The sequence below is a fragment of the Drosophila sulfurigaster genome, chromosome 2L, assembly GCF_023558435.1.
Source record: "Drosophila sulfurigaster albostrigata strain 15112-1811.04 chromosome 2L, ASM2355843v2, whole genome shotgun sequence".
NCBI lineage: Eukaryota > Metazoa > Arthropoda > Insecta > Diptera > Drosophilidae > Drosophila > Drosophila sulfurigaster.
In genome coordinates this window covers 15,875,469-15,898,274 of record NC_084881.1, presented here as the reverse complement: position 1 = coordinate 15,898,274, position 22,806 = coordinate 15,875,469, and the positions used below count along the sequence as shown (strand labels likewise).

At 41.4% G+C, this 22,806-nt stretch overlaps 1 protein-coding gene across 1 annotated transcript; it reads left to right on the top strand.

Annotated features, from left to right (window-relative positions):
• The first annotated feature begins 9,831 nt into the window (after positions 1-9,831).
• LOC133846918 (protein wingless) lies at positions 9,832-20,221 on the top strand. Its single transcript, XM_062281632.1, has 5 exons — positions 9,832-10,679; positions 12,646-12,908; positions 16,499-16,800; positions 17,841-18,274; positions 18,544-20,221. The coding sequence occupies exons 1-5, from the start codon at positions 10,579-10,581 to the stop codon at positions 18,848-18,850; spliced, it is 1,407 nt and encodes a 468-aa protein (XP_062137616.1). The 5' UTR covers positions 9,832-10,578; the 3' UTR covers positions 18,851-20,221.
• The last annotated feature ends 2,585 nt before the right edge of the window (positions 20,222-22,806 follow it).

Sequence of the window (22,806 nt, the reverse complement as noted above, 5' to 3'; positions counted from 1 at the left end):
ATGAATTTATTTAACCAACTTCCTCATAGCAAATTTATGTGAAAACTTTCAAGATGGGAAACTTTTATGGCTTAGCAACAAAATTTAAATATCGAATAAACACCTATTTTATATGCTATTTATAATGTCTAATAAAAAAACATAAAATCTGTTGAATCTTCTAATTAAATAGCTGTATAAATTCAGAACCTAAAGTATGTAAGCTTTAAACTCCTTCTGGAGTATTTAAAAATGTTATTTTGAAAGTCCATGACACTTTAATTTCGCACTAAATAGGGCTTCATTAATTATAAAATTAGCAACTGCTAAGTAAGTCAACATACTTTACAAACTTTTAGTTGAATCATTTAGTCGCTGACTAGCATGGACCACGCCCATGTCATTCGTCAACGGCTTTGATTGCCACACCACGCCATCCGTTGGCCAGATCTCGGACATTGGACATTGAACATTGGGCTTGGTGTCCACTTTGTAGCTTCTTGATGTTCATGTGTGATTGTCTGTCATCTCTCGAACTGGGCGTGGCACTCATCAACTTGTCTTGTCTGTTTTCAGTTTTTATTTTTTGCTATTGGCGCCATTTTGAAGGCAATTAATTTAAATTTTTCTGCGCGTTAATTGCACAATGACAAAGCTGTTGATGTCGTCGTCGACGACGTTCGTTTATTCGCTTAGTCGGTAGCCAACGGCAGCAGCCACCGCCTCATCTTCATTATTTGCTGTTTAAACAACAGTTAAAGACAAGTTGCTGCCGTTGTCGCCGCCTTGGCATGCCAAAAGCACACAATAACTGGCAACTAGACGCTGTAAACTGCCGACTTAGTAGCAGCATCCAAAAAAAACACACACCGACACACATACAAAATACTAATAATAATATCTATGAAAAGATTTATAGCCGTTGCGGAAATACTCTTACTAAGCAGGGAATCGGGCTGACTACTAACTATCTAATGAGCAGACAAATAATTCCAATATTTTGTGAAGGGCAAAAATCAAATATATTAACTGTTTCCCATAATATAACAATCCTCAATTAAAAAGTTCATTTCTAGTATTGTTAAAACTTTTCTCTTTTGCCAAAAATGTCAAATATTTGATGCTAAATTTGTGATAAAATAAAAGACATGTTTCATAACTTACCCACACCCAAAATATGTATCAATGTTTCTCTGATATCACTCAGGAATGCCGTTGTGGCCATTGATTGATTCAGCATCTAAAAATAATCAATAATGAAAGGAAATTATTAATGCAATACGGAAATATTTAATGATATTCGATGTTACTTTTTAGACATACAGGCATAAAAATAGACTTAATGTTCTTCTACTATGTACATTTTATAGATTTTAATAAAAAAAAATCAATTTTTACTCGTAAAATCATTCTTTTTAATTATTACTCTTTCGACTAACAGACTGCTTTTAATATTCTAGCAACTTTTTCAGCAAGAAAGTGTGTAAAAACACCAAACAGCATGGGAACAACAATAGCAACAGCGACAGCAACAGCAAAGCTTTCTGGTGTTGGCCAAAAGCCACTCAGCGTCGTCTTAGCCATGTGATAGCGGCAGCGAATGTTTGTCTATTTGTTTATGGCCTTAAGCCAAGCAAGCCTGTCAATAAGTGTGGGAAAAGCCAACAAAGCTAGACGCGCCTCACGATCGTCACGAGATCACACAATTGATCACACACTCCAAATGAATAAAGAGCGCGGCGAGAAGGAGATAGTAAGTGGATGAGACAGAGAGAGAGAGAGAGAGAATGAATAGAGTGTTAATAGACCACCCAAAAAGGGGCTTTGACTTCCTGGAAATAGGACTATAGCTCAGCTCAGTCCAATATGTGATTAGATGGCCATGGCTAATTAATATGTGACCGCTTTTTGGCACAATTGTTGCGCTACCGAACAGCTCAAACAGTTCCAGGAAGATTACACAAACACTCACACTCACACACACACGCAGATCAAATAATTAAGTTGTTTTCGGGGTCATTATTTTTCACGGCTTTTGTCGGCACAAGTCACACAACAACAACAGGAGGAATGAGGAGAATTGGAGGGAGCAGCTGGCCACTCAAAATCGATTTCAAGATCCTTTAGGCGAATCGAATGTGGCGTTTACAGTGATTTTTTGATCGAGCGTCCTTCTACGTGGCTCGCATTGTATTGCGATGTGTGGCGGGCCGGGTCAAAGGTCGGGCAGCTGATAGCCTGCAAACATCGCTGAGCTGTGGCAACTGTGGCGTCGGAGTCGGATTCGGCGGCGTCTTCGAGACGCGTCGAATTTGTTTGGCGCCAAAAAGTGGGAAAAATAACAAGAGATTATCTGATTCGCACTCCATAAACTGCGCAACTTAATGTGCCCCCCGAAAATTAATAAGCATTGAGGAAATGCAGGAAATGCAGCCACACACAGAGCACAGAGGGTCTAATAAAAAGAGATCCAAAAAAGTGGCGCCTAATTCGTTGGGGAGTCGCCGCCTTTTGTAGTTGTTGTCTGACGCAATAATTAAGTCATTTAAATTATTAGATGACAACAATGCAACAACAACAATACACAATGAGTACAAATAAACACACAAACACAAGACGAAGCCGCCTCGAGAAACTCATTGATGACTTTTGACTATTTTTGGCCAAATCGAAATCCTCGAGGCATAGAGATTTTTCCGAATGTTTTCTTTGGCGACGTCGCAGGTTTTTCACACGTTTACGTTTTTTCCTGCACTCACGACACGGCGACAACTTGACGCACGACACTCAACGAAAAGAGCGAGCGAGTGAGTCAGAGAGAGAGAGAGAGAGAGAGAGAGAGAGAGAGAGATTTGGGCATCAGTTAATAAGTTTCCACATTTTATGCAAGTGTCGTTAAAATGTTTTCATTACGCGTATTTTTCTTTTGAGGCATCTGGAAATTTTACACGCTTAAGTGGCTGCCCGAGGGGAAAACTCAATTGCAACTCTCATTCACATTCCCATTCCCATTTCCATTCCCATTCCCGTTCCCATCGAACGTACACGTGCCTTTTAAACCATTCGCATCGGAGATCCGGTTCCGGCGTGCATTGACTTTTGCCAGACACTAGACACACTATAAACCCGGGTATATTATGCTAAACAACACAATCGTCCTTAAGTAGGGCTCTTCACTAAGCCCCTGTTTGGTTACTTTACTTTAGTCCTACTCATCGTTATATCCTTGACGTCTGTTCATCTTTGGTTTGTTCAATGGAGTGTGGCTGCTTGCAACTGATCAATATGCAATGCCAATGAATTTTGAGTGCCACACGCAATTTGTCATGCGAGTGGCATAAGTTTATGTATCGAATTACTCAAACTTAAGTATCCGATCATGGTGGACAAATGTTTTTTTAATGTTTACAAGTGGATAATTTAAGGACATCTTAAAATTAGCGTACATAATATAGGATTCATATACATTAAATTAAAATACGGTAATCATAAGAAGTATCTGTACTTCTTTAGAATGTAGATGCGTTATTTTACCCGCTACAAGGTAGAAGGGTATTATAATTTCGCGACTCCAGCAAATGTATGTATCAGGCAGGAGGAAGCATCTCCGACCCTATAAAGTATATATATCATGGTGTATTTTGCATGTAATACTTTTACCAATGTACCAAATATATCAGTTGATATTTTTTGTTATTTTACGTTATATTAATTTGATTTCATAAAAATGGATAGCGGGTGTCTCACAGTCGAGCATACTCTACTGTAGCTTTCTTAGTAGTTTAGCGTGACCCAGAATAAATAATAAAGAATTAAAATTTTTTTATTTAAACTATGCTTGTCTTAGTTGTATTTTGATTAATTTCATTTAGCCCTGAAATTGTTTTTATTTAATATATTAATAATATTTATTGTATATATTTTTCTCAAATATAATACGTTCTTTAAATTACAAAATAATCTTTTATAAAATAAAATCATATTTACTACATTGTATTATTGTTATAATCATTATACTCAAGTTGAACTCAGGTCTTTTCTAAAGTTAATCTTTAACAATAATAATAAATGTTCATTCATTAAAAAAAATATTTTCTATATGCAAATAAACTAAAATACAATATTATTTAAGGTTGCCCTATAAAAGTTTTATGTCCTTCTTTTTATCTCGATTTTTCTAAAACTTTTACTACCTCTATTTCCTTTTAACATTCGCCAGTCTCGTTACCAACGAATGTCACCAAACAAAATGGCTTTCACTCAGCTGCCACCACCGAACGCTTCGCTGCCCCTAGCATCGCCATATTCCCTACAATCATTCACCCTTTTCACTATGGCTGCTGCAGTTCGCACTTCCGGAAGCGGAGACCGCCAGCGTTGTTACAGTTGATGATAATGCATTATGCATTCCGCTTCGGGGCATTTTTAATTGTTATTAGAAAATGTAAAAAGCAGGCCAAAACAAAAAGAGAAAAACTCGAAAAAAAGAAAAGCACTTTAACTATGCAGCGAGATAAAGAGAACTTTAACACCTCTGCATTCACCTTTACCACCTTTGCCTTTACTTTTACCCTCGATCCACAGCAGCACAAAAACGTAGCCAAGCATGCGAAGATAATTTCAACATTTTAAAGGCACTTAACAGCTCCAACAAGAGCAAACGAGAAAACAAGAGAGAGCGTAGGTGAGAGCGAAAGAGATCGACTACAACAACTAGGCAAAAAAATGCGCGTTCATAATTTTTTGAAACATATTTTTTTTTTTTGTGGCACGGGAAATATAAATTGTCCGGTCGAGTCTCTAAAAAAAAAAATTCTACACTGTCATCAAAGCGTAACTAAACGCCCATTTTTCTCAGCTGCGATCCGAGAGAAGTTGAAAACATGGAGCGGGTTTTTGGCCGCCGTCCATTTTCGGTAGTTATTAGTGGCATATTTTGGCCTAAAGTGCGTGAACCATGTCGAAAAAGTGGCCGAGCAACAAAATTTATTGTTTAGAGTAGTGAAGTTAACAACAAAATGGACCTCCCCATGAGTCCGCAGTCCGCAGCCAGCAGACACGCAACACACATTCGGCGAGGCAGGCAACACACAAAATATTAACGCCTCGAGCAAACTACAACACCAACAACAACCACGAAAGCAGTTGATCAGTGGTAACTGTTGTTTTTGGTAGAGAAGCAGCAGCAGCAGCAGCAGCAGAGGCAGAAGAAGTCAAGCCAAACCTCTTACCTTATTGGCCAAGTCGACCACCATCATCGTCAAATGCATGGCCAGAGAGGGAGCGAGGCAGAGGCAGAGACAGAGTCTGTAGCAGCATCGAGCCTGATGATGATGGCGTTGATTATGGCTTATTTTCAAATCTCTTTTCATACCTCCTTTCTACTTCTTGGAAGTGGCCAAAGCACAATTATGTGGAGTCATCAATGGCAGCAGCAACAGCAGCAGCAGCAGCCAGCCAGCCAAAGATGAGCAACAGCAATTCGAATGGGAGCAGCAAGCAGCTGTGTTGCAGTTTGGTGGGTGTGGATCACCATCACACACTCTACGCTATTCTACTACAATTTTCCCCCCAAGATTCCTCAGATTAGAGTGCAAAGCAATGCAAACACAATCAGGAAGGTCAGTCAAATCAAAGCTTTTAATATCGGGAATTTGCCACAAAGTGGCAACTATAAAAATTAATTTTATTTGCCTTGATTATACACACAAGACTTTCGCTCAAGTTGTCATTTTCTAACCAATTTATAGAACAAGATCTCATCTTGTGGCACAAAACTCTAAAATTACATTGCAAAAAGAATCATTAAATCGAAGATTACCGGGGATAAGCTACGCTTATCTGCGCCAATGATCGTGCTGATCTATAGAATAGGCCCAACAAAACAAAAACATTTACAATATGCCAGCCATAATCGCCTCATGTCATGCCCATTACAGATTGCTTACTCCCACTCCCAAATCTCTACCCTACAGCTGCTCTCGCTCCAAGACTGAGAGAGAGAAAGATCTGGGATCTTGAATCGAAGCGTAAAATCGAGTGCAATAAAATGTTTAGCCCCGGCCAGCGTTGCTCAGCAAGTGCCCAACTGTTTTGAATCAACAAAATTGGCTGAGGCAACAAAGAGGCGACACGCTCGCTAAACGGCAAACAGATCGAAGACGAAGGCGAAGCGAGTAGAAGAGAGAAAAAATACTGGACGCGAGCTGCCCATGATCGTAGCAATCATTGGCAACAGCAGCAGCAGCAGGAGAAGCACCAGGTTCAGGCCAAGTTCTGGCAGCGCAACTAGCTGCATTTTTGCACGGCGCATTAGCAGTCAGCTACACGAAGAGCAACAACAACTGCAAGTCGAGTCAAGCATAACAAACATTATGGGCGAAGTCGTGGCAGGGACTCGAAGTGTTGCAAATTTTTATTTGGAAGCAATTTTCACACCCTGTGCGACATCGAGAAGAACGACAACAGGACAACAGGAACCATCGCATCCCAAATTGACCCCTGCAGGACACACAAACGCGCACACAGACACACACACTCACAACTCTGTTGACAGGACACAGCGTGGCGAATGCAACTGTTGACAACTTCATGGAGCGCTCGACAGTTTTGTGTGAGTTGTGTGAGTTTGCAAATGATGCCAAATGATTGCAGACCATATAAATTTCGATTGTAACTGATTAGCAACTGCGAGGAGAGTTACCTGCAACGTGCAACATGCAACGTGCAACGTGGTGGCATGAACACGCCTACCCCCAGCAGATAGCAGCAGAATCAGTTGTTCAGAGTCAGCGTTTTAGTTGCGCTTACCCAGCGATTATTTGCAATTATGAGCTGAGATTTTACAGTTTTAAGCGACGCCTCCAGAGAGAATTCTTCTTCTATTTCCTTGCCACTCCCCCCTTGCACGTTGCACATTGCGCTGGGAATATTTTCTAACACTTTTCCCTTAATAGTTTTGACTTTGCGACTTGTTTCATAATCACCTGCAATCTGGTCAAAAACCGTCAACTGACCTTGTACAGCAAAAATGGCCCAAGGACAGTGAGCTGCCGTTTAGCCGACAGCTCTGGGACATGGATATTATGATGTGACCTTCAGGTGGCTAGAAGAGAGCCTCGGGGGGTTTTGTGGGCGCTGGTGTGTGGTTGCCCTATGTTTTGGCTATTGTGTGGCGTTGCTTTGGTTTTGCTTTTCAGCTGCTGTGTTGCGTTTTCGCTGCCTGTGACCTTACAACATTTTTGATGGATTGGTTCCCATTCCCATTCCCAAAAACAATTCCAAACACCACCAAAACAAACAAGCACTGAGACAAGGTCATTGGCTGAAATCGAATTCGCCACGTCTCGTTTGCGGAGCTGCGTCTGCGGCTAACCATATCGCATGGTAATACCAATTTATATAGCCTTCATTATGGCCAAATTAAAACAGCTCATCAGCCATTACGCACACAACAGAATAGCGCGCCTTTATGAGCCCCGCGAGTACAAACTGAGTTCTGAGCTCAAGACGTTGTATGTTAGACTACCTACAGCGGTTTTATGATTTGTTTACTTGCTGCTGATGTTGCTGTTGCTGTTGCTGCTGCTGCAACATGGCTCATCAGCTTGAGAAGACTGTGTTCTCATCATTTGGATTTTCCGCAGCAATAAAATTAATAAGAACGCGCTAATTTTGCAGCTTCGGCCCCTGCTCCGCCCGCCCGTCTGTGCCTAAGCCTAAGCAAATAGATTGATCGTGCACACACACACATCTAACTCTTTCTCTCTGTCCCAATGCCAGACTGTGCCAATATTTGCACAGGCTGTGGCTCAGAGACCTCAGGCCTCATTCCTCAGCTGCATCGCCATTTTGTGTGTGACGTCCAGGCGCGCTTTAATGACATTTACGATCAGCCCGCGGAGCATCTTAGCAACAGAAACAGCGACAGCGACAACGACAGCAACAGGAACAGGCCTTAAGTCCTCAAATAATGGCCCATTAATAGACTGACATAATCTTTAAAAATACATTCAATTCATTGAGAATGCAACGACAGCAACAACAACAATGCGAACAACAATTCGTTAGAATGCAATAGCAATATAGGAAATGAAATGCCACTGAAGACGGGGGATCTTCGTCTCAGGCTGAGCGCCTTAGGTGCAAGGGAGCAAGCGCATGACCGAAATGTAGTCGACAGACGACTTGTCCAATTAGTTGGCGCAGCCAAGGTAGATATGCTGTGTGTTTGTATATGTATGTGTGAGTTTATGTGAGCGTAGAGCGTATGTGTTTGTTCTGTTGAGTACATAAGCAGCGAGCACTCCGAACAAAATCGACTCCGAATAGCTGAAGCGAGCGTCAAGTCTACTTATGAATGAAAATTACAGGCACAAATACGAGACGATTATGAATTAATTCTTAAATTACATACAATAAACAACTCATTTTAAAAGAGTAGTAAAATAACTTATTTATATTTGAGTTTGTAATAAAAAATTTCTTTTGATTTATATATACTGAAAAAGAAATACTAATAGAGACCATAATATTTATTTTAAATGTGAAAACATGATTATTTGGAATTTTGCGAAATGAAACAAAAAAATTATTTTTCCGACATGCCCTCATTTATAAACATTCTCTAATAACAACAGAAACTTTATCTTTGTTAGGACACAATGACTTAATTGAATTAAATATTAAATGATATACAATATATAATCATCATATTGCTGATTTCCTTAGTGCCAATCTGAATAGATCACACAACACATGGTGCTCAAAATGCGGTAAACTTTTTCTTCAGTACAGCCAAAAAACCAAAGAGCAAAGTGTTTTGCAAATAAAGTGAGTAAATACAGCCTAAAGCTGTTGATATGGTAATAAACCGTTATTGAATTTTGTGTGAAATTGTGCAAAATGTGTGTAATTAAATGCTGTTAGTGCAGCACAATAAATTACAAACTACTATTAAAATAAATTCCATCAATCGGGCATAACGATCGCCTCGCAGTAATACCGAAATACTGCAGTCGCAACATTTACCAATATTTCCGCCATTTCTTATTGGGCCCAGGCCAGCACACCGTCTATATACCTCACACACACTCATACACACGTATCTATCTACACGCACACAATCGCATAGCCTCACACAGAGAGTCGACACACACATACACAAGCAAACAATCTCACTTGGCAGCTGCTCCAAGCGTTTGTCTCTCATTGTGGCATGGCAGCTAGCTGCACTGCTCACACGCACGTAAAAGCAAGCGTGTGCGAGAACAGGCTGCAAATTGCTCCTCCTCCACGATCGTTAATCGTTTCGACGAGCAGCAGAGCGACGGCAATAGCATATGCGACCCAACAGCAACGGTTTGTAGGAAAAACCTAGTGAAACTGGATTACGAAGCATATGCAATACAACTATTTTAATGATAAACATATCAGAATATGTTTGAATTTAATTAACTTATTTACTATTTCAATTAAAAATGTATTTATTTAAAAATATATGTTCTATTTGTTTAATTTTAATTTATAGAATTAAGAAAGTAAAATTATCTAAATACAAAAGTCTTATTAATCCAATATTTGGCTTGCATTTCATTGAAATTTCATATTTATTGCATTCATTAATACAATACTAACGGCAATAGCTAATTTCCCACATCATTTTCCCACTGGGTCTAACAAACTATGTGCACACGAAGCAAGGCAGCTCGGCAACTCGTGTAACGACGACGACGTCGGCGACGACTGCGACTGTCATGTCGATGCTCGAGCCTCTAATTTGGAGTCTCTGGTTGGTTGTCTTCGATCCGCATGTAGGCAGCGAGTCTCGTCCGTCAGTGTCTCTCATTCGCCTCTCGTATTCGCTGTCGTCAACACACACGCGCACGCAACGACTACGACAACTACAACTACAACGACAACGACAACGACAGCAGCGACAGCTGAACAGGTTTAAATCTATTTGTCGAGTCGACTCGAGTCTTGATCGTTCCCAGGTAAAAGAACGAGCCGTGTGTTTCAGTTAAGCGTTGGCACTGAACCGGGTAACAATCTTTCACTCCTCCGCTCCGACTTCGTATATGATATTGTACAATCACAATACACACACAAAAAAAACATATCGTATCGCGTAAACTGTCTCTACTATGTAGAGCAAATGGAAAGTGTTTAAGTTCTTTCTCGACTAAATTTTCATTCATAAAACTGTTTCAAGTTTTTTTTGCTACAAGTGAAACAGAGCAATAAAATAAAAACAAAAATTTTCGAAATATTTAAAAACCAATGAATGTAAACAAATAACCGTGTGATCGCAATATAAGTAAATAACAAAATTGAAGCCAATAAAATGCAAAACAAATTGAAATCGATAAAAGTGCGCATGCTAATGATGATTATGCCCAATTTATAGTGCGCTAATTGAACGTGAAATTGCCATAAAAAATATTTAGCTAGGGATACCAAACTAAATAAACCAAACAATTGACAAGCGAATCAAGCTAAATAAATACCATTGTGACTGACGCTAACTGCTCAGTTTCAGCCACATAACAACAGCATCAATAAAAATATAAAAAGCAACATAGTGAAAACAACTTAGCCATGGATTTAAGTTACATATTCATCTTCTGCCTGCTGGCGCTATGCAGCGCCGACGCCGAAAGCAAACAGAAATCGGGCAGAGGCCGAGGCTCAATGTGGTGGTAAGTACGAAAACACAACGAACTCAAGTAGCTGAGGAGCAAAAGCGAGAGCGGGGTTCTATGTTAGGTGGGTTAGCAGGCCAGGCCTGGGGGACATGGGTGACATTGAAAATGCTAGATGATAAACCGCCCACGCAACATTTGCATAAATCAACAAATTCGTATGGGGGGACACACAGTTCAAACAATTAGCGAGCGAGCGAGAAGAACAAGCGCAAACAGGCGATGCGACGGGGCTGAGGCTGAGAGTGGAGAGAGATCCGAAAGCCGAAAGACCAAAAGTCACAGTCAACAACAACAGCAAACTTTGAGGCACGCGCCGTGACAACACTAACACCAGCAACAGACAAAAACAACAACAATAACTTCATGAGCAACCGTTAAGAAAGCCACGAAAATTAACGCAAGATTTTGTATGAAATGTTCCCAGCTAAAGGTCTTGACTTTAAAATGCCCAAACAAAAATCTGGTTGTAGCCACTGCTGGATTGTTTTTATTATTGTTGTTGTTGTTGCTGTTGCACGCACAATGCGGAAGCCACAAAACGCAGCAGCCACAACTTTGATGAAAGCAATTAAAAATTCTAAGCGCGCATTCAGCTTTTACCCAAGGGGAGGAACAAAAGCAATCTTTATGTGTGTGTGTGTGTGTGTGTGTGTGTGTTTGTGTGTGGCAGAGATAGTGACACACTTATTGTAGTTGCCAAGAAGTTGAGCTTTAAGTGTGTTAGGAAAACGTTTTGGGAACTGCAACTGCAACAGAAGCTCAAGCTGTTGCTCTTCACTAAACAAGTTCGTTGCCTAAGTCTTTTGTTTTTAAAGCAGCAACAAAGAAAAAAAACACAATAATGTTTAAAATGTAATTGAAAATGTGGTTAGTGCCCTAATAACTTTTTATATCGGCATAAATTTGTGGCTCAAATTGTTGCCTGCTGCCGTCGCATAAATCTTCTGCCATCGATTTTAATCCGCCTGGGAATTGAACGGTGGAATCGCAACGCAATCGCAATCGCTGTTGCCGTCGCTTGCTGTTGTTGTTGTTGTTGCGTATTTTATTATTACTTTTTATTGAAACAATTTCGTATGTTTTTTTACGAAGTTCAACGAGTTGTTGTTTTGTTTTTTTTTTTGCTTAGTCTCTCTCCCCATACATTACGCAATTGCCAATTGTTAACAGAAGTAAAAATAATAAAAAAAAAAACAACAACACAAGTAAAACAATGAGCTACAAAATATGAACTTTCCCACCGCAATCAACGGAGCAATTGAATTGGCAATTAATTTGCATACAGCTCCGCTGTCAATAAACATTTGTTTATGCGCGTATTTATTTATTGCTGTTTAACAGTAATTTGTAACGAGAGCAATAACAGTTTAACAGTCGCACTCAGTATTCGTGTTTCTATTATAAATAAAAACATTTTCAAGCAAGGCCGTCGCTGTCACACACACACATACACACACAAGAAAGATGACAGTAAATGGAAGCGAGAGCCGACAAGTGTCATCAAATATTTGTCAGTGTATGTGCTTGCATGTGTGTGCCTGTGTGTGTGTGTGTGTGTGTGTGTGTGGCATGCATGAGTAACGCCGGCAATTGACGTGCTTAACAAAAAGGAAAAGCCGCAAGTGAAAAACCAAGAATAACAACGACAAGCGACACAAGACTCAACTCAAGTCAAGTGGAAATAAACATAATGCCAAAAAACACAAAAACAACAAATACCCATAGAAAAACTTGTTGTAATGGAAATGTTGTTGATCCGTCTTTTGGTATTTTTTTGGTTTTGTTTTTGGGTTTTTAGTTGTGCGTGTCGTCCAGCTGCCATAAGATTCCCGCTCTCAATTTGTAATTAGGCGCAAAAAACCAAGTGAAGCATTAAATAGTCTTGACACGCCTCGCCCCTCCACACAAATATTTCCTGTCATATTAATTCATATGCATTTCTTCAATTGTCTTTTTGCAGGGGTATTGCCAAGGTCGGCGAACCGAACAATTTTTCACCCATTAGCACCGGCATCATGTACATCGATCCCGCCATTCATTCGACGCTGCGTCGCAAACAACGGCGCCTGGTGCGCGACAATCCCGGAGTGCTGGGCGCTCTGGTCAAGGGCGCCAATTTGGCGATTAGTGAGTGCCAGCATCAGTTTCGCAATCGTCGTTGGAACTGCTCGACGCGCAATTTTCTGCGTGGAAAGAATCTATTTGGCAAAATCGTTGATCGAGGTAAGTTCTGGGGGTATGAAACTCGCATTCAATTGCAATTACAATCTTGACATTGCATCAGGCAATTAAACACACTCCAATTGAATCCTTTGCTCAAGTGAGCATTTCCCAAGTGAAATATGATATGTGATCGTTGTATCGTTGACGAACCGAAAATATTGTTGTCAACGCCTCTTTGCAGGAGCAGCTAGCAAAACAATTTGTTTGGGTTTTCTTTTGGGTACTCTCTTGCTCTTATTTATGTTGTGAAATGTCACTATGAGTGTGTGTGTGTGTGTGTGTTGTCTTAGTAATACGATCGGGCCACTTGCCACATGTGGCAGCAACTGCAGCTTGGCCACTTTCGCTGCCGCCTGTCAACGAGTTGGAACAATGGAGTCGCCTTGTTTGGCTGGCTTGCTGCACTTGCTCCACTTGCATTTCAGCATGTTTATGCTAATTGGCGCAGGTTGGCAGCACCAAGACTCTCAAGTCCCAGTCTCAGTCCCAGCATCTCCTCAACTCGCATTCAAATCAATCAAAAGTGCTTGTTTGTTCGCCTGCTGTGACAGTTGCCAGTTTCGCAGATCCCAGGCGACCTGAACACAACACAATCCAACACTTTTAGCTCCCCGGTGACAGTCGTCAGACGCGTGAGTCGCTCGTCTTAGTCTCAGTTTCAGCTTCAGTTTCTCAGTCTCTGTTGTCAACAATAATTTTCATATAAATGTAAACAGCGTTGCGATGTTGTCCTGCAGTTTCAGTCGAATTTCGCCTGCCGTTTTATTAGCTACTGTCCTGGCTACTACCTGGCAATCACTTTCCTACCGTATATGTATATATTCTATGTATATGTATATTCATTGTGGGCGTGCGCTGCGACGCGTGCGTTTGTCTCTTTAGAACCTTTCACTCAACGGCAGCTGACTTTTATAGCCGAGGCTCTTGACCTTATCAACGGACAGCGACAACGACTAACATCCTTTTTATGAGTTGCACTCTCTTGACATTTTATGGATTGTTGGGATTATTCGACTGGTGACAGCTTTTTATCGCTGCACTTTCATCGCTCTCCTTTTTTTTTTATACATACATATATTTTAATGTGCCCTTGGCCCTAATTAACACCTAGGCCATTAACACTTGGGGTTGCGTCTGTTTGTTACAGTGGCTGTCAAACTGTGCACTCATCGGTGTGCGTGTGTGTGTGTGCAAGTATGTGTTAATACCCTGGAGACAAGAGCAGACAACGTATCAGGCATTGTCCAAGTCCAGTCAGTCAGTCAGTCAGGCAGTGAGTTAGTCAGTCAGCAGGGGCACTTCTCAAACTCTGTTCTTCTTCTCCTCTCTATTCTATTTCAATTTCAATTTTCGTGCTGAGGGCAAGACAACTCAACTAACTTGTTTTCTAATTGGTGACACCTTGTCAATTTGGCATGCCACACGCTTTAATAGGCTCTGACTCCGATTAGTGTGTGTGCCCAGGGGTTTCTATTTCTCTTCTTCTCATCTCTCATCTCTCGACTCCTGTTGCTCTTCTTGGGCTCATTTTTTTTTGCGCATTCTAATCATGAAGGATGACGAATGGACACACAGCAGCCACCCCAAAGGACTCCTGACTGCCTGTGGCTTTTATATCAATGTCTAAACTATTCCTGGAAACCCCTTAAAAGATCTTTTTGGGCTAAGCTGCTTACCTCAACTGAACCAAATAGCTACCTGAAGGTTGAGATTATGCCAACTCGGTGGCAGCTTCTGCTCTCAATTTCATCAGTCGCTTGCCACGCCCAGCAGCAGCGGAAATCCGTTTAGCAATTACCCAAAAGAAAAAAAAAGAGTCCTCGATAATAAAGGACAAGTTTGATGGAGAACGAGTGAGGGAGACGAGAGATTCGAAAGCTACTCAGATTACATACGTAAATACATTTTGTGGGCGTTGTTCCTGTTGTTGTTGTATTTGTTGTTGTTGCCCCATTGCACATATATTTGTTTGTTTGGCTGGGCAAATTAAAGAGTACCTGCGACACACCCATTATCCATATCCAATGTGAATGAGTCCCATATGAGTCCACTCATTCTCTTTTACCACTTAATTGCTCAGTGTTCGCTGTTTTTATTGTCTTTTGTTCGACGTTGGTTTCTGCGAAACATTTGCCATGCTATTTACACGGCGTAAAAAATACAAAAAACCCACAAAAAGAGAACACCACCAAACACACACTTGGCAGGCAATGTAACGCGAATTCTTGCTAAGCTAATCACCAAAAGTCAGAGTCAAGTTGTTGTTGCTGTTGTTGTCGCTGTTGTTGCGCATGCGCCGAACAGCCGACCGCCTTCTCTTATCACAGATTAAACATCGCACATATTTACCTTTTACGTGAAATTATTTAAAGAAAACAAAACCGAAATGAAAACGAAACCAACGCACACATACACACACACAGTTGAAACAAACAAACATTAAACGGGAATTGAACATAGCATAGCCAAAATAAAATAAAAATAAAAAACAAAATAGAAGGAAATTCCGGGAAATCGGGAATTCAAAAGCGGCAAAATTAGGCGGAAGTTGAATAGGAGAGAGAGAGAGAGTGAGAGCACACACAACTCTCAGTTCACAGTTCACAGCTCGCTGTTGCTTGTCAATCGTCACCTGCCACAGAGACTGACAGTCAATCACAGCCGCATCAATCAACAGTTGCAGTCAAACACGATTGTTGCTAAACTTGTCGATAAAATCTGCTATGCAGCATATCTTTAAGATATACTTTAAACATCTTTGCATAGAATTACTTAAACAGTTGTTAGTAATAAAAAAAAGAGTGCATTACATATTTCCATATCAAATTGCACTTTGAAGATTGCTCAACATTCCTCAAGAAATTCCAAATAGTTGTTGTTTGTCCGACGAGGACTACAACGACTACAACGACTACTACTCATAAATATTGAGTATGAATATGAGTGTACAAGCAGAAGCTACCTGACTGCGCGTTCTTGTGTCATCTAGATACTGCTCGCATATGAATTTATGTATTTGTATCTGTTTCTGTTTCTGTATCTGTATCTTGCTCTTGAGTTGCAGCTCGCAAGCCACTTGAAAAATTATCTGCAACATGTAAATTCAATTTTCATTGTTCTTTATCTGTGATGGGGTTCGCCTTTTGCTCTCGAAATCGAAACGGAGGCAGTTACTAAAAGTAGAAAAATAATAATAAAAACAGAAGAAGAAAACAACTACAGAAACTACAGGCAAAAGTAAGGGCCACTCGACTGGGTTTTGTAGATGGAGCAAAGTGTTAAGTTGGAATTTATAGTTGAGCGTTTAATCTGTGTCAGTTTCTGCGTCAGTTTTCTGCAGTGAGGCCGCCAAGGTCCGGTGATAACTTGAAGTGTCATAATTGACCAGGCTTTGGAAGACAAGTGCCATTATTCATAAGAAGGCAGGAATTTAACCCACGTCGCAGTCACAGTCGCAATCACTTGAACAAGATTGAGATCTTGTCTTTGGGGGGTCGTCGTCATGGGCTCCACACCAAAGTGGAACACCCAGAAGGCAAATACAACAAAGTTTCTCATTCTCTCTCTCTCTTTCTATCTTTGTTTTTTAGGCTGCCGCGAGACGGGCTTCATCTATGCCATCACAAGTGCTGCTGTGACCCATTCGATAGCACGAGCCTGCAGCGAGGGCAGCATCGAGTCCTGCACCTGCGATTACAGCCACCAGACTCGCTCGCCACAGGCCAATCATCAGGCGGGCAGCGTTGCCGGCGTACGCGATTGGGAATGGGGCGGCTGCTCCGATAACATTGGCTTCGGCTTCAAGTTCTCGCGCGAGTTCGTGGACACTGGCGAGCGTGGTCGCAATCTCCGCGAAAAGATGAATCTGCACAACAATGAGGCGGGCCGAGCGGTAAGTAAACCAATCGAGTTTCCATCCACGATTTATATATAGTTGTTGGTATATATCTAATGCCTGTCGCTTTGGTTGGCTCACAATTTACGACTTGCCTAATAAAAATCAACGAGTTGCTTTATTTTTTTGTTGCCTTCCCGATTTCCGCCCCAATTGGCGACTCTTTAACTTGTTTAGCAAGAGGAGGAGAGTCTTGGTAACCAGACGTCTTCTCTATGCACTCGTTTGCGCCCATGTAGCTCGTATATTAAAATCGTTGACAGCCAAACACAGCTGCTGCTGCTGCCGCACAGTGGTTGTTATCGATCAATTTATTAATTAAACTCACCGAAACTACCGCTTCGATAATTCTCGATTAATTATGAGTTCAACTAGCTAGCGATTAAAAATTGCCATTGTTATCACCCCATTTATTGACTTGGCCAAAAATTCCCAGCATAAATCTTAAGTTAATTTCCACACACACTCGCACACATACGAGTATTTTATGAGTGGAAAGAGTGCAACCCACTGTGCGCCATGTTGTTGTCAGCTCCTCCTGTGCTAGCCATAGAAAGTAGCACACACAGAGCCAGAGCCTCCTCCAGCTAGTCGAGAGCTGAGCTCTGGAGCGCCACATCTTTGGGGCCACCATCTGTGTTATTATTTTATTACTTGTTATGGGGGCAACATTCATGATGATCATCATGTGCTTGGCTTGGCTCTTGAGGCTGGCGGTTGCCAGGGCCCCCAACTGCGTTGATTTCTTACTTTTGGTCAGGCCAATTACAACAACAGCAGCAACAAGCATCGGCAGCAGCAGCAGCAGCAATAACATGCAACATGCGCACAGCACAGCACAGCAAGTTGCAACAACATTTATTGATTTTTAATAACTGCAACATCGTGGCAGGCGGGCCGCCAATCGAAGCGAGCAAAAAACGGCAAAATAATTAAGTGAAAAAGATATTGGAGGAGCTGCTGCAGTACCTAATAAAGTCATACTAATGAATACCCCTCTCTTCTCTCTTCCTCTCTCTATCTCTCTCGTTTTGCAGCACGTTCAAGCGGAGATGCGTCAAGAGTGCAAATGCCACGGCATGTCCGGTTCGTGTACAGTGAAAACTTGTTGGATGCGTCTTGCCAATTTCCGTGTCATAGGCGACAATCTCAAGGCGCGCTTCGATGGCGCCACACGCGTCCAGGTCAGCAACAGTCTACGCCAGAGCAGCAACGCCGTCCCCGTGGTCAGTCCGAATGCGGCGGGCTCCAACAGCATTGTGGGTGGCGTGGCCAACAGCGGCAACGGACTGCCTTCGGCCGTGAATGGTTACGACGATGAGGAACGCATGCTAAACGATCATATGCCCGAGCTGCTGCTGGACAACAGCAAACAGCATCATCCCAATATGCCATCGCCAAACAGTTTGCCCGTTGCGGGTGCCCGATCACGCGGTCATGGTCGCGGTCGCCAGGGACGCAAGCACAATAGGTAAGCATCCTTAAGATATATTTGATTGTCAATATCCGCTTCCAAATAGAACACACAACATCGGTTTAGTTTGAAATACATATAATGAACCACACCGAATGTACAGACAAAAAAGACAGTTAAGATCAAGTGTGACCATACAACAAAGTGAAGGATATTTAAAACTAAATATGGCACACTTACAACAAGATACAAATCTAGTTCTAGTAAAAGCTGTAATTTTAGACTTTAACTAACATATATTCTTTATTTTTCCCTCTCCTTGGCAGATATCACTTCCAATTGAATCCACACAATCCGGAACACAAGCCGCCGGGTCCCAAGGACATTGTGTACCTGGAGCCTTCGCCCAGTTTCTGTGAGAAGAATCTGCGACAGGGCATTTTGGGCACACATGGCAGACAGTGCAATGACACCTCGCTGGGCGTCGATGGTTGCGATCTGATGTGCTGTGGGCGTGGCTATCGCACACAGGAAGTTGTTGTTGTCGAGCGCTGTGCTTGCACCTTCCACTGGTGTTGTGAGGTCAAGTGCAAGCTGTGTCGAACCAAGAAGATCATACACACGTGTCTGTAAGAGCAACTACTAAGCTCCCCCCTCCTCCCACTCCCCTCCCTCGTCCCCACAAAACTGTGTATGTGTTATGTATTGTCTACGCTTAGCCTTTGTTATTAGAAGTTAAGAGCCTAGACTAAAGCCTAGTTAAAGTCCATGACCCGCATACGAATATATATATATATACATATATTATATCAATATCAGCCTTCACTCACCACTTTTAGCAGTATTACACACACACACACATATACATATATATAAATATACATACATACATACTATGTAGCGAGGACACAACTAAAGTGTACAACTTCGTTTTGCCCAGTTTTTAGTTCTATAATTTCCAGCACATTTTTGTAAATTACGTTGCTGTTCTATAAGTCGATAAGTCGAGTACTTAATTGTAGTTTTAGTTTATTTAGTCTTAGGTTTTTACAATTTTACAATGCGCGTTTACTACATTTATCTCTTCCCACTTTTTCCCCCTCTTTAAACGAAACGAAATCATTTTACGAAATCATTGAAAACAAGACTGAAATTCAATTGCGCGCAGCTCAAACTCTTTTCTATCTCTCCTTCTCAATTTATCTCTCTCTCCCTCTCTTTCTGTCCAAGTGCAACAATAGCAACTGCTTCTCTAGTTATTATTGTTGTTGTTTAGTTGACAGCGACTTTGATGCTGACAGCGCTGCTTGCATTTCGCTTTGCCCCAGTTGCAAAGCAAATGTTAAGCATACGCCGTGTGTGCTCCCCCCACTCCCTTTTCACTTTTCTCCTTCTCCATCTCCCACATGGAAAGCGGAACAAGTTTGACACGTGAACCCATCCGAATCGATTTTCCAAACAAATTTTGTGTACATAAATAAGTTTATGCTAGTTTAATGAGTGTGTTTAGTGCGTAAGTTAGCCTCTAAGTAATTTCAACAATATGCACGATAGATGGCGCCACACACACATACATGCACAAATCGAAAACAATTTTGAGAAATTTTTGAAATTTACGCACAAGGCTTTGCAATGAAGAAGAATTCTGCATTTATTCACAAAATATTTTTTGCTTCCCTCCACAAATTAAATTAAATGTTGCCTTTCGGTTGTGCGTTCTAGGTATTACTAATAATAATTAATTAAGTAACCGATAATAATAACTATAATGAATGAATAATTATAAATTAGCACAGTAATTCAATTATTTTTAATTAATTTATATTAGCACTTAGGCAAACATACCATTTTGTAAAGTATTAAAAAAAAGATTTGAAATGATGACAAAACAACAACAACAACAACGACAACAACAACAAGTATTGCGCATGCAATACACAAATCAATAAAAAATTAAAACAACAACAAGAAAAACTTATATACGAATAACAACAACAGTGTGGAATTTATTTGAGCAATTATTTGGTTCAAGTGTGCGGCAATTAGTTGTGGCAACTAAAGCCGGACACGGGGCAGCTGAGGCAGGGGAAGAAGCGAATGTCGCTTGGGTCATGGTTGCTTTTCAGGTATTTCAATATTTGATTTAAGCAGCTCGGTGGCAGTTTCCCAAGCGCATTTTTTGTGTTGCGCCTGTCAGACTGACCAGCAGCAACAACAACAACAGCAACAAGTAACGAGCGAGCAACAACAACAACAACAACAGAAAAAACGACAGTTGCATCTTTTGTATATCGTCGGCGGCGTCTTCGTCGTCGTCGTCGTCTTCAGCTTCAGCTTCAGCTTTGCCCCTGACAATGCGAACGACAATTCCGCGCTGTCAGCGTCCAGCGCCGAATGGCTTTCAACTTTCAGCGACAATCAGCAGCCACAGCAACTGCAACAGCAGGAGCTACAGGACAGCTGCACAAAGGGGGGAAGTAAGGGGGCGGTGAGCATATTGGACATGCAATTGCCTTGGCAACAACTATGCAACTGACAGCGACAGATCTAGACGAGGCGGCTTTGGCATCGGCATTGGTTTCGTTCGGAATCGGAATTGGAATCGGCTGCGATCAGCCACAAGCACAAATACAAGCCCAAGCAAGAGCAACAGTTGCCTGTTGCCAGCTTTGTGACTCGGCTTACATTGATCCTGATTCCAGCTACTGATCTGCCAGCATCGAGTAGATGTTACAGTCTGTATCTGTATCTGTATGTGTGCAAAAAGTGATCGTGCTACATGTGTCCGCTTCAGTTGACAGTTTTGCTTCGCTCTTTTTGATACGTTGCAGCAATTCCGTATCATTAAATGGGTGGGAAAAAAAGTAAACAGAACCGAAACATCCGGAATGCGATGCGCAATGTGACGAGGAAGTTATCCTAGATTTTTCCGATTAACAATCAACACAAAAGTATGTTGACATATGGGGCTATTTTTGGACTATAGCTTTTCGACTATATGAATGATCAACGCAATAAACATCGAGATCCTATATGAAAACAAATTTCTGATTATTTATAGTTAGTTTTTAATAATTGTATAGTTACACAAATTACTTACTCATTAAAAAAGCAGTTCGAGAAAATAGTTCTGCCTTTCTCGAACTGCTTTTTTAATGAGTAAGTACTTTGTGTAACTATATAATTATTAAAAGCTAACTATAAATAATCATTTTTTTTTGCCTTTTTTCATTTAGTATATCGCTGACAATTTGTTTTTGTTAACTTAAACATAAAGATAAGGAACCAAAAAAAACACACAAGATTTGCTTTGTTCTTCTGTTGTTTTTATAAGCATTGAGCTTTTTATAGACAGCTTTCAGTATTAATATAGTTTCTCAAATTACACAAATTTTATTAAATCTAAAAACTTCTTATGTTATAAGTAGAAAATTTCGTTTTTATCTGAAAGCTGTAATTCAATCAAATAAATAGATACGCTTTATTACTTAAACACTTTATGTAACTCTAAAATTGACTTTCCCATTTTTCAATATCTCAACTCCTGCCAGTTCCCTTTGACTCGCTCCATTATGTCATTGGTAATTAGAGCACAGCTTCAAATATCTGGCAAATGATTCACAGCCTCAACACACATAACAAAGAGCACACACTCAAGCCCAGCAAGTGAGTGTATGAATGGAGTGGAAGGCGAGTGCGAGGGGAATTATTGTGGCTTGACCATTATCCATTAACATTACCATTACCTATTGCCCATTACCCATTATCCATTATAACCCCACGGGGCACATAGCATGACTGTAGTTGGCTGAACTCAACCGAGAGAGAACCGAATGATGAGAGGGGGCATTGTCTGAGTCTGTGGATGCCGCAAATATGGCACAGCGAGGCGACAATTGTTGTCTCCAAAGAGTCGTCTGCGTTTGCGTCGACGGTCTGACATTGCTCCTAATCAATAAAACTAACGAGCGGATTAAGATTATGTTGCACTCGACGGCGGGCCCACTGAGGCGGCCAAAAGCGGCGCACGCGCATCCCAAAATGGTCTGGCGGCCTAATGAATTGCAACTGCAACTGCAACTGCTTGGCAACAGGCAGCAGCAGCAGCGGCGGCGGCGGCGGCAACAGAAGGAGGCAACGTGCAGCATACGAAATCAAAATACAGCAACAGAAGAAGCAGCAGCAGCATCTCTTGTGTTTAGTTTGTTGTGGATGTGACAATGACAGTTGTTGTTCGTCATGTTTGGAGCATGTTGCTCGCTTTGACTCGACTCAACTCAACTCGACTTGCCTCAAAACGCAACTGGAGTCGCCTCTTTGTGTTGTAATTGCAGACGCCACACGTTTGCGACGCTGTTTGATTTGGCAAATGCAACGGTTCGACATGGATATCGATCCATGAGCCAAGCAGGCAGTCAGTCTGGCAGTCAACAAGGCAGGCAGCGAAGCATTCAGGCAGCCTCTCAAGATCGCTTTTGCACCACACAATCTCACTTGTCATGCGACTCACGCGCCACTCTTGGCATGACAAAACTTTCAGCATTGCCACACTCCCTTTGCCCCCGCTTCTTCCCCACCACTATTCCACC

What these genes read in the sequence shown, in the direction of transcription:
- LOC133846918 (XM_062281632.1), top strand. Translation starts at nt 10,579, where the DNA reads ATGGATTTAAGTTACATATTCATCTTCTGCCTGCTGGCGCTATGCAGC. An exon ending in GGCCGAGGCTCAATGTGGTG is followed by an intron (nt 10,680 to 12,645) that starts GTAAGTACGAAA and finishes GTCTTTTTGCAG; the next exon opens with GGGTATTGCCAAGGTCGGCG. An exon ending in TGGCAAAATCGTTGATCGAG is followed by an intron (nt 12,909 to 16,498) that starts GTAAGTTCTGGG and finishes TTTGTTTTTTAG; the next exon opens with GCTGCCGCGAGACGGGCTTC.